The sequence below is a fragment of the Xiphias gladius genome, chromosome 14 (genome assembly GCF_016859285.1).
Source record: "Xiphias gladius isolate SHS-SW01 ecotype Sanya breed wild chromosome 14, ASM1685928v1, whole genome shotgun sequence".
Lineage (NCBI taxonomy): Eukaryota > Metazoa > Chordata > Actinopteri > Istiophoriformes > Xiphiidae > Xiphias > Xiphias gladius.
The window spans coordinates 18832186-18844063 of record NC_053413.1 but is presented as its reverse complement, the minus strand read 5'-3'; the positions used below and the strand labels follow the sequence as shown (position 1 = coordinate 18844063).

Genomic DNA, 11878 nt, shown 5'->3' with positions numbered 1-11878 from the left:
CCAGCAGCTAGTTAGCTTAGCACAAAGCCCAGAAACAGGGCTAAACAACTTGCCTACCAGCACCTTTGAGGTCAGCAGCACATTACTCCTAGTAAAACGACATTGTGAGGTTATTACACCTTTTTTAGAGATTAAACAAACCGATACAACTTGCTAATTATTGAGCAGGTGGGCTCATTTTGTTACCTTTGGACAGGCTATATGTTTCCAGTCTTTAAGCTAAACTGAGCTATGCAGCTGCTGGCTGTACCTTCATATTAACTGTACCAAAATGAGGGTGGTATCAATCGTCTCATCAATCTCTGCTTAAGCATAATTCCCAAAATGTCAAACTATTCTGTAAAATATTTTATAAACAATGTCAAGACATAAGTTTCTCCATTCAAGAAATTAATGTTATATAAATGACAATGGACAAAATAGGAATAAAAAACTTAAATAACACATATAGAGACTAGAATATCTGCTATTTCTTATCACAAAAAAAAAACCCTGTTAAAAAGGCTCTGTTGTGTTCATAGAACTTGCTCACTCCAGTTAAACAGTAACATGTTAACATGTAAATGCCTTGCACCCTGTATCTCCTCAATTTGGTATCACCTCTAGTGCAACAAACATACCAAAAAAAATAAAGGTTCATCACATCTGGCAACAGCATAGAAAACAGATAAAGAGATAACAGGCTCATAAATATTCACAAATACCGTGTTTCAAAGATGGCTCATTCTGTCTCTTTTAAGACAGAATGTAACATTAATGCCAGCCCCACACACACACACCACCTTAAATATACCCGCTGCATTTCTCTCCAGCAGCAGATGAACTGCTGCACAAAACTCAATTAGCAAATTCAGTAAAGATCAGTCCTACACATCTTTTCAGTCTCCACCAAAATAACGTAACCGCTCCTGTTAACAATTAGACAAGTCAAGCTCATTTCGAACATTTTAGCCCGACTCAAACATGCATTGTTTCCACAGCTGTCTCTATGTAATCCCTCAACTTTTGCTCCTTTTGGACCCATGTAGTGCGAGGTGAAAACACAACCATGTGAAATCGCCCCACTACAGCTCAGGGCCAGCTCTGTTTCCACTGCGGTCTCGTCTTTCCACAGTGTCACCGTGACATCATTACAAATCGAGCACCAGTGTTCCTTTAATTTTTGGGATTTTTGGGATTTTTTTTTCTTGATGACATGAGAGAGAGCACACTGTGATTCAGATTTTAAAAATCTGTGCCGAACCACCCTTACAGTGACCGGTATTGTGGACGCGGATAAAATGCATCCTGAAACATTTCTTCATTCACTCACCAGTGTTTGTTACAGTCTTGTGTATTCACAGGGGGGTTTGTTGAATTAAGGTCATCAGAATGTTCAGCTTTGAGGACTGCCTCTTTTTCCACTGATAATCTCACATCAACTTTTTTCATGGATCGTCTCTAAAATCATACTGAAGAGATGTTGCCATTAGAAGGAGGCTGCCCGAGCCCCCCGCGGGCTCGGATTGTGATCTGAGTGATACTTCTCTTGGCCGGGGTGAGATGATTTTGATTGTGACACTTCCACAGCCACCTCCGCAGCTCTGTTTGGACCTGGAGATAAACACGTGTGAAATAATACCAGACAAGGGTTATATATAGCAATATTTCTCAGAGGGGAGAGCTGTACAGGAGGCAGAAATAGTACTACTGGTTTAGTGTTTAGCAACTATGTGTACGTTTCACAGACTTCTTACTTTGGCGCCAGCCAGTGGAAGTATCAGAAAACACAGCAATGCATGCTGCAAAACTTGCAGAAAGTTACAGAAGTTATGGACAGCTTTAACCAGTGAAAGGTGGCTGTTTGGGCCTCTTGTTGACCTGAACAGTGATGTATAAATGAGTTACTGCAATTTATATTTCATTGTTGCTGCCATTCAACTGCCAAGCAAACATGGAGAAAAAAAATTGTTTTTGAATCCCTCCCCGGAAGATTAAGTCAGCTAATAAGAATACTTCTTCCGCCAGAGCAGCTATCTTGGATAAATATTTGTTTGTTTTTTGCATCATCAGAAACATTCACCTACCTCTCCATTCATGAAACAGTAAAGGAGTGCCACCACAAACCCCTACAACACAAGAGACAGTGGTAACTGCTTTAAAATCGTACAGTTAGCCTTAAGATAAAAGTAATTTTTTAAAAGAACTTAGTAATAAAGCAGCTCCTGGGTGTGAATTTTTTTCAGATACGATTGAATGTAATTTTTGAAGGTCAAATTCAGATTTAGTCCAGTACTCTCCTATGGGTCGTATCCAAAGGTTGGCACATACGACCTGTGTGGTCGTATAAGTTGGAGGACTTGTTGCAGTTTTATATGGTATGTGTTATTTCTAGCTAAGCACGCAGATCAGCCAGCCAACACTGAATAGCCCATTTTGTGAAAATGCAGTGACCTTTCCCTACAAAACTTTCCCTTATAAGGAGAAATTAAAGAGTTTTTAGAAATTATTTTTTCAGGTATAGTTAGGTTTAAACCTAACCCCATCTCTCCCTCTATTCATTTCTTGTCATCTCCCTGCTTTCAAATCTTTAATAAAGGCATAGTTTTTAGGGTTTAAAGATTATTTTTTGAATTCCAGTAGGACTTTTCACACTAGAAAAAGCACAGGTGTGAATGATAAAAATAATGATTGCTGATTATTGTGCGTGCTGGCTCACTGTCAACCCTCAATAGATCACAGCCATTGTTAATGTTATTAGTAGCACATGTTTCTCCTACTATGACAAGTCAAAATGTCTGCTGTGAAAAATGCCCATCTTGAGAGCTTCCGACTGTAATGCGTCTTTGGTAGCTTCTTGTGAACTGTCTTAATTGACTTTGTGTATCTGGACTCTTTATTCTGCTCCGTCTCTCTACCTTTTCTTTTATACCTGAAAGGAGCCCAGTCCCAGCTCGATGTAGAGTCTGGCTGCTACCCCAGTGTTCTCAGGCAGAAAGGCAAATACAGTGTAGTGCATCCCAAACAGAGGAATGAGGAAGAGGGTGGATTTAGCCAGCCTCCTGAGGGAAGCAAAATCAGAAGAATGACAGAAAGAAGAAAGACTAGACATAAGTCCTGATAATGATGTAACAGCTTTTAAAAATTTGAAACGTTTGCCTTTAATTAGACTGAGGCCAATCGGTTTCAGTCTAATTAGAGTTAGATATAACCTTTTAAATGCCAGACACAAAGCAAAACACAGTAAAATGCATCATTCCTCCAAGTTTCATCAAAGCCAAACTGGTGGCGTCAAATCTTCATCGCACTGACATTTAGAAGAGTGCCATCGTCAGACCAATCAGGCGAGGAGATTAAAATGTCAAAATACAAAACCCATATATTGAGCTCAAAGTTTAGTTCAAATCAGATCAGTGATGTCTAAATATCATGTAAATGTTGCCTTTTAACTTTTGGTTACGTTGTGTTATTGCACCAACTTGCTACAAGTCATGTGGTTTGGAAAGAGCAACCCCATCTCTGCTCCAACCACAAAAACCTGAGATAAGCACTTTCTTATTTACACTCTTAATCTTCCTTTTCTCGTGTTCCTTCTTTTACATCATTGAGATTTTAAACTAGCTGGACACGTATCAACATAAATTAAAAGCAATTCAGAACATAGTCAATCTAACAAAGATCAATAAACAGCAGTTAATCTAACCCCTAACAGAGATGTTGGCACATTTTCTTTTGTTCTGCTGATTAAGATCAGATTCAAAGCTTCTTAGTCAAACTGTTACACCAAAGAAGTAGGACACGGCAATATGGATTTCGTCATCTAAATATCCTAAAGAACCAAAATAATCACTCTGATCAAAAATAACGTCACAGCCTTGGCTGCTTAAAGATTAAAGATTTTAAAAAAAACAAAAAACGTAGGCTTACTTTCGAGCCTATAATAGGTTTGTGCTTGTCTTTTGTCACACCTGGGATTTGTGCTTTTGTGGTAACGTCACAGATCCGTTTGGATCTGATTGAAGTTTATAAGACACAGATGAATCTTTTGAAAGTGTGAATCATTCACTGAACCGGTGGAACAATTCTGTCGCACAGCGATGGAGGAGAGATCTATTTCTGGTATCAGCTGCTATTTTTATGTCCCCTCATTGAAAATTAATTCAGTTAAGCTGGAATCTGCAAGAGCCAAACGTCAAAAGGAAGGAAGAATTCATTCAGGTAAAGCACGAATTCTGGGCTCCCCATGGCAGATTCATATACATAGCAAATTCTTTATTTTATTAATCTGTGCATATTTGATGTTTTTGACCTTCTCGCACCACAGTATTGTGTTGTGAGCTGTCTACAGCTATGCTAGCAGTTACAAAAATGTATCAGGTGCGCATTTTCTCTGGATCTAATGTTGTTCTCTTTTAAGAGGTCGAGGGGTCAAATTAATTTCTGAATTTTTGGCTTTTACAAAACACACTTTACCATATTTGTGTGTGAATTTGGTTTCAGTATTTCTCTTACAAAAGAGGAATTGAGGGAAAAGACATGTCTATTCTAGCAAGGTTCTGGCTCACAGGCAGACATCAAAGAGCGAAGCAGACAGGCGACCACACTCCAATGCAATCTAAAACTTGGGATTGTATCATCATGTGAGTGCGGCTAATTTGTGACTCACATAAAATGTCCGGTGTCGCTGTTCCTCGTCATGGCTGATGATTTCAGCTTTTGAACCAGAATCCGGATCACATTGATGAAGATGACTATGTTGACCTGGTAGAGATACATGCATACATAAACACAATTACCCAAATGATGGATCCCCCACACATACAAAGAGAAAACACAAAATATTTCGATGCAAACGAATCCACTGAAACCTGCCACAATCTCACTTTGACAAACCAAATGTTAATACCGCTAAGCACTCTATCATTTATTTATTTATTTTACCCTGCCTCTGATTGGCTAGCACTCATTGCGTTCCTTGGTTAGGTTGGTTCGGTTTAGACATGAAGAGTGATGATTGGTTAGGGTTTGGGAAAGAATATCAGGGTAATCAGAGGCAGAGCAGGGGCGGCTAAGCCCCCTCCCGCTGAACAGCGGCTGTCCCCTCATATCTTAGCCAAAGGAACTACCGGCAGGACTGTCAAATTTCTCCACATGCCGATGTGAAAAGAGTTCGCAGCGTCAAGCCAAATTAGCTTCTCCAAAGCCAAAAGCAGAAGCGCAAACTGTAAGGCTAGTTTCTCTCGCCTCAAACATAAGTTTACTAGCTACAGTAGTAACCGATCCAGAGTTACTTCCAAGGCCTAGGAGCATTTCATTAGCCAGCTAGCTAATTAACATTACATTTTGTAGGGCTACAGGTTATATTAGAAACTATAGCATATCCACTTTGTAGTATTTCCCCACAGTGTGGAGTTCCTGGATGCTACTGTGTCTGAGTATATGCTAATGTTAGCAGCTCTTTCCTGCTCTTTATTTGATTTGAGGAAGTTTACACACCAGCAACCCCAGCCGAAATAGTTATCTGAGGTGGCATCACGTTAAACATTGGTTACTCCTCATCCTAAAGGCCATAGATCTAAAACATACATCTAACCTCTGTCTTTCTTGTCCAAGTATATAAGCTAAGTATCCAAACAGGGTTTATGTTAGATGAAATAAGAAAAAATGTGTGATCGGACTTTAATCATACTTAAAATACTAGGACTAACTAGCTGTACACTGCAATACAAGAACCATGGTGTTTCATTATTTCCATGTTTTCTACATGGATCATGGTGAGCGACGACCTTTTGCCTGGGATATGTAGTTTTAGCCTCAGTCTTTTAGCACAATATCATGTATTTAACCATCAAATGTCTAAGATTATCATTTTAAAAGGAGCCAGCTGAAATATTTACTTGTTGTAAATCTGTCTCAGTAGAACAGCAAGCTTAACAGGTATAACAGTAACTTAGGGCAGCAGAGTTTAGCTAACAATCAATTAACCAGGTAGAGTTACAGTTTCATATCTGTCCACTCACCAGCAGCGACGCTGTTATTGGTCCTTTAATAATCCACCAAATACCAACATTGTCTGTGTCATCCCAGCAACTGCAATTAAAGTCAGAATTAATTGGACATTAAAATAATCAAATCAAAGTACAAACACTTGAAGAATTACTACTAATGGTACCACTGTTTAACATGCAGTGGCACAAGATGTTATAGCATCATATCATATAAATATCATATCATAATAAATTTTATGGTATGAAAACTGAGGTTGCTTTGCTTCATATAATGTAATATATCGTACCCTCTGTCATCATAGAAGAATCTGGTCAACACCCAAAGTATAAGAACTGTTGACGGGAGTCCTAAAACATAAGAGCAGAGATTAATTATTCATGTTTTGTGTGACTGCCAAGTAAAACTCATGCTTACTGCATTTTTTATGAAAATGTTTTTTTTTACAAATCTTTTTAATCTTTTTTATATTTTATTATATTAAAAATACATAGACAAAAAAAGGGAGGAAAACAAAACAGGAACAATAACAGGTACCATTGTTTTAGAATGCTTCAACATTGAAAAGAGCAGGGGCGTACACTTAAGTCGATGTATACTGTGTACATGTATATAACTGAAGATTTTTTCCCTGATGGACTTAAAAAAACACCAACAGCACAAAAATACACAAACACACACACACACACACACACACACACACACACACACACACACACACACACACACACGCCATTTTTCTCAGAATACAAGAATGTGCGCAAGTGTCACGGCCACAGAGCAGCAGCTGACACTATCTTAGGTGGATGGGTTGGAGGTCTTGCAGGTTGCCTTCTCTCTGTCAAAAAGGGGCTGCCAAATCTAAAAGTATTTTCCTTGTTGACAAATGTATATCAAAGTGTTTTGCGGTGGAGCACATTTGCCAGCTCACCTTAGGGCTTGTTTCGGATGTCCAGTTCGGCAAAATTAGGCGTTCTGCCAAAAGGTTACAGAGAGAAGAAGCTAATTTCTCATAGCTGTTTAAAGAGGAGGGAGTAGAGATTAGACCAAATATAGCCGGTACAGGGTTTGGAGAATTTTTTAAAGGCTTTTGACAGGTAATCAAATAGAATACCAGAAGGCTTTCAGTTTTGGGCAAGACCAAAGCTGGTGAATGAGTGTACCTATTTCCTGTTTATGTTTCTGACAAAGAGTCTGGATTTGGTAAAATAGGTTCTTTATATGACAATTTTGTTAGGCATATAAAACACTATGTTTTCTCTGTGTATCAGATTTATCTGTGTCCCACTTGCATCTCCACGCCGAAAGAAGAAACAGACGCAGGATAAAAGCAGGAGACAGGAGAGATAGGAACATTGTACAGACCGGAGAGACGCTGATAATACACACATCAGAGCCACTTTGGATACTGAGTGAAAACCACTAATATATACAATACACACACACACAGACACACAGAGATACAGCACACCCACCGGTTCCTTGTAAGGTTGTTAAAAAACACAGATACTCAGTACAGAGATATTTATTTCCAGATTTTCAGCATCAAATTGCTAGTTTTATGTCTAAATCAGGTTTGAGTGTGTTTTGTTTGTTCATATGGCTGAATAGAGAGTGGGGCATGTATTACTATAGCCATAATCATTGGAAGTCTAACTCGTGCAATGTAGATTCTGCATTACTGGTGGCATTTGAAAGTATTAATTTTGGGAAAGGTCAATGCATTCATATCATATCTGGTAGAAATGCAAGATGTCCGGTCCAGGTGATCATGTCCTTCATCGTCCCTCTTTGCACTTCATCATTATTTGAAACAGGTGTTATCTTTACCCAGTGTGAAATCAACACCCAGGAAACGAGTCTAGAGGCAATTTTAGCAGCTCAGTGAGGCTGTACTTTGACACAGTGGTACTTTGAGCTAAATGCTAGAGTCACACGTCAACATGCTCACAATGACAATGTTAATGTGCTGATGTTTAGCAGGTAATGTTTACCATGTTCACCTTCTTAGTTTGCCACATTAGCATGCTAACATTTGCCATAATAAGGTGTTTAGTCATACAGCAAATCACTGGATAAATGGAAATTTTGATCTAAACATGGTGCTAGAGGAAGTCAAAGGATTACCAAAGATTATCAAGTTATTAGGATTTATCATCTAAGTAACAATGAATGTCTGTACAAAATTTTCTTGCACTGTCTATATTTCACTGAATAAGTTAAAACTCTGACCTGCTGGCAGAATAAGAGGAACTGTCAGGGGATCATGAAGAGGCAATACGATTGATCTGCTGGGCATCATGAATGCCTGTGTAAAAAATTTTGTCCAACAGTAGCTGAGATATTCCAGTCTACACCAAAGTGGTGGTCTGACCAACACTGCCCTCCCTAGAGCCATGCTGCTGGCATGGCTGAAAGTGGAGAGACCTCCTGCTTCACCTTTCTCAGACGAAAACTACAGCATGTCCAGCAATCCTTTTGTTCAGTCTTCTATTATTAACGATGTCTCTACTACTGTTAGTGTCCTATGTCCTCCAGAGTTGTGGCATGAAGTCTCCTGGAAAATTCTGGCCAATTTTTGCAGAATTAATTGATGCAGACTCTATTTATGTGCATCAGGGATTGATGGACAGAGGCAAAACACTTTGCTTCCCTCCCTCCTGTCAAAGCAGAGGGTGGCTATTACAAACTCAGCCTTCCAGTGTCTGCAGTTGCCAACTCCAACTTACTCCTTGGCATGACCTACAGTAGTTTGTCTCTCCATAGAATGTCTAAGGAATAAGTGCACTAGACTTACAAATCCTCCTTATTGGAAGGATAGTGTCCGCCTGAATGTTGATGAAACGGCTATAATGAGAATGCTGCCAACTGATACAACCAATGCTGGTACACTCCTGGATCTGCTCATGATGCTTTTGTCTGTGAATGCAGCACTTGCCTCTGCACTGGCTGAACCTTAAAATGTCTTATTGACTCTTACAGTAATTTGAGTGGAGTATAAAAAGCCCAGCATGACCTCTATCTGTAGAGATCTTCATTGTAGCCTTGTCAACTGTATGTCCTATCATGGATACTGGCAGAAAGTTCTAGGAACTAAGACTACTCAGTTTTAAAAAAACACAGCTTTTGTCTCTACTACATCACAACAGTTATGCATACTGTTTCTCACCTTCACTGCTGCACTAAACAGAACGGGTAGGTGGCTTCTAGGCCCGTACAGTGGCTAATTTGTACTGTAAAATTTTGGTAACAGGACCCAAATGGCACAGACAGGGGCTGTGGAACTTCACTAGAAAGTACTCAAGAGTACAGGCCTAGACAGGTAAACATGCAAAAAACAGGAAACAACAAAGACAATGAGATGGGAAGAGAAAGACAGTGGAAATCAGTTGACTAAGCAACACAGGATAACAAAAAGGGAAAGCACTTAAAAACATCCATAGAAAGCTCAGGGAAAAAAAAGATAACAGAGAAAACCAAGGGAAAGCTGAGGAAACTAGAGCCAGTGAAGCTGCATTTGCTGCTGAGCCAGTCAACTGTGTAAATAAAACTGCCTAGAAATAGATCTCCAACCTAAATGTGAATGTACTGTGTGTTAACAAGAGGTAGAAAATGTAACAGGAACACTTCACAATATAATTCAATGTACTATAACACAACACCACAAACAACAGGTTCAAAAATTGCCAGCTGAATCAATACCTCGCTGACAGCTTCAAGCGTCTATTACAAGATTCAGAAAGGACCATTTTATTGGATTGTACTATGTTTCATGCTATTTATTAGAAAAAATGTGCTGTAACTACTTAATCAGCCAACAAGCTGCTCAAGTAACGAAGGCACAAAGTGAAAAAACTTCTCAGCAACACTGACTGGCAAGCTGAAAGAGTATTTCTGCACAGGAAAAAAAGGCATGGTCATATTACATTTCCACTAAACAGAATTTACCCACATTTGTGCAGTGTTTGCGATACATTGGAGGGAGGGTAATGATGAGAGAGATTCCCATGTTTACGACTTGTGAACATTCATGTGATCAGAAAACTCAAGACAGCCCCTCTCAGTCCTCTTGTGCTGCTGCTTCTCGCTCATTACTGGCAATTCCAGCTCAATAAACACTAACAAAACAAAGTGGAGCGACACAAATGTTATCTGCATTTCTTCGAAAAACGTCACACTACTTAGCAAGCAAACTGTTTGCTGAAAAACACTATTAATGGCTACTATACAGAATTGTAATTTTAACAAAGTGTGATGATGGTGAGTGACAGCTCTTTAACTGCTAGGTTGGACGAGTGAGGATTAAAAATGTCATGTTTTACCGTGCTTGTTCAATATAGCAGTATATCTATTAAACTTTGGCTGAAGTGATACATCCATGTTTACTTGTTTTTGATCATCTCTTCTGTTCTTTTTAGCTCCAAGTCAAACATATTGACGCTTACAGATAATTTTTGCTTTCCCAGGCATAATTACGACTTGGATGTTGGCGCGAACGCAATTTAAGAGTGGAGAAACTGGTAATTACGGTAACCCCAATACGGCACGAGCGTGACATTGGCCCCAAAAAAGAATGTGATGTCACATGTCTGATGCAAACTTCAAAATAAAAGTACACAACAAAATATAAGATAAAAACCAAAAATCATCACACAGTCAAAAAATAAACGAAAACATAAAAAAACAAGAATATAATTTAAAACCAATATGAAAGGGGAACTTTACTGAAGTGAGTCAGCATCACTTTGGTCTGAAGTCTACAAGTTTGAAAATGAAAATAATCTGAAGGTTTGGAGTTAGAAGGAAGAGAGCTCACCGGACCTCTGTAGCCCACTCCTCAACTCTGCTTGAGGCTAGCAGCTCGAGGCTACATTAGCTACTACTAACATAACACACCTGAATCTCCAACTGCACTGTTGGATTGTGGGCAATGCAGGCACGGGGTTTTGACAAGGAAGAAGAATGTGTGGAATAAAAATCTTTGGTTCTGGTTCATTGATTTTTTATACTTTTGTTCCCTTTAAACTGTCCATCATTTGTCTGACAATGTTACTGGAGTGCAGTGCTAAATTGGTGGAGTACTCTTGTAGGAACTGCTAATACAGGACAAAGACAACAAAACCTTTATTTAATAACTACAAAAACAACTAGATAAGCTATCTAATACTAAAATCTTCACGCATTCCCCTCTGGTGTAAGCTCCTGAGACTGTAAATCCAAAAAGATAATGTAACCTCATCTCGTTCCCAGACTGAGCTTATTGATGCCAATGAAAAAAAAAATCCATCACTGAAAGCTTGACCTCCTAGAATGTCAGGCTACTGGGTTTTTAATATCTCCCCTTTTAATGGAGACTCTTTGTTGTATTATCATGTCTTTTAGGGAATGCTTCATGTTTACCATTTTTTACCTCACATATTATGAATATTTTGTGTATACATCCAACCATCACGTGAGAATCAGTCTGTCACAGGCTTGCAATCCTCAGACAACCCAGTCATCCCTTCACTCACCCCATCCAATCAGGATATACCACCAGAAGTATTTCCTCTGAGAGACGAAGGTCAGCGCGAGCAGGGTCTGCAGATACATCCCCTCCACCAGCAACCAGAAGTAATTGGCCAGGATGCTGAACTGGAAGAAAGCTACAGCTGACTTGCATGCTGTCTAGAGAGGACACAAAAAGGTAAAGTTACTAGTACATCAGATATACAGTAAGTACTGGGTGTGTGTCATTAGCTAACATTGGTCTAACACACAGGCTGAGTGGAAGCAGTATAGCTTTCAGGATCAGATGACTCATTATGCAACTTTTTCCCTTGTGTCAAAGAGGATGATGAGAAGTAGAGATTAAAGTAGTTTTGGTCTTATTTAAATTCAGAGGCATTAATAA

At 39.2% G+C, this 11878-nt stretch overlaps 1 protein-coding gene across 1 annotated transcript in view; it reads right to left on the bottom strand.

Annotated features, from left to right (window-relative positions):
• Nucleotides 1-1446: 1446 nt before the first annotated feature.
• ghrhra (growth hormone releasing hormone receptor a) overlaps nucleotides 1447-11878 on the bottom strand; it is a 30667-nt gene continuing 20235 nt past the window's right edge. The window contains exons 7-13 of the mRNA XM_040143762.1: nucleotides 11499-11652; nucleotides 6275-6335; nucleotides 6000-6069; nucleotides 4646-4740; nucleotides 2912-3041; nucleotides 2067-2108; nucleotides 1447-1593 (exon numbers count right to left, since the gene is read on the bottom strand). Coding sequence (XP_039999696.1) covers nucleotides 1447-1593; nucleotides 2067-2108; nucleotides 2912-3041; nucleotides 4646-4740; nucleotides 6000-6069; nucleotides 6275-6335; nucleotides 11499-11652 — 699 coding nt within the window. The remainder of the gene's footprint in view (nucleotides 1594-2066; nucleotides 2109-2911; nucleotides 3042-4645; nucleotides 4741-5999; nucleotides 6070-6274; nucleotides 6336-11498; nucleotides 11653-11878) is intronic.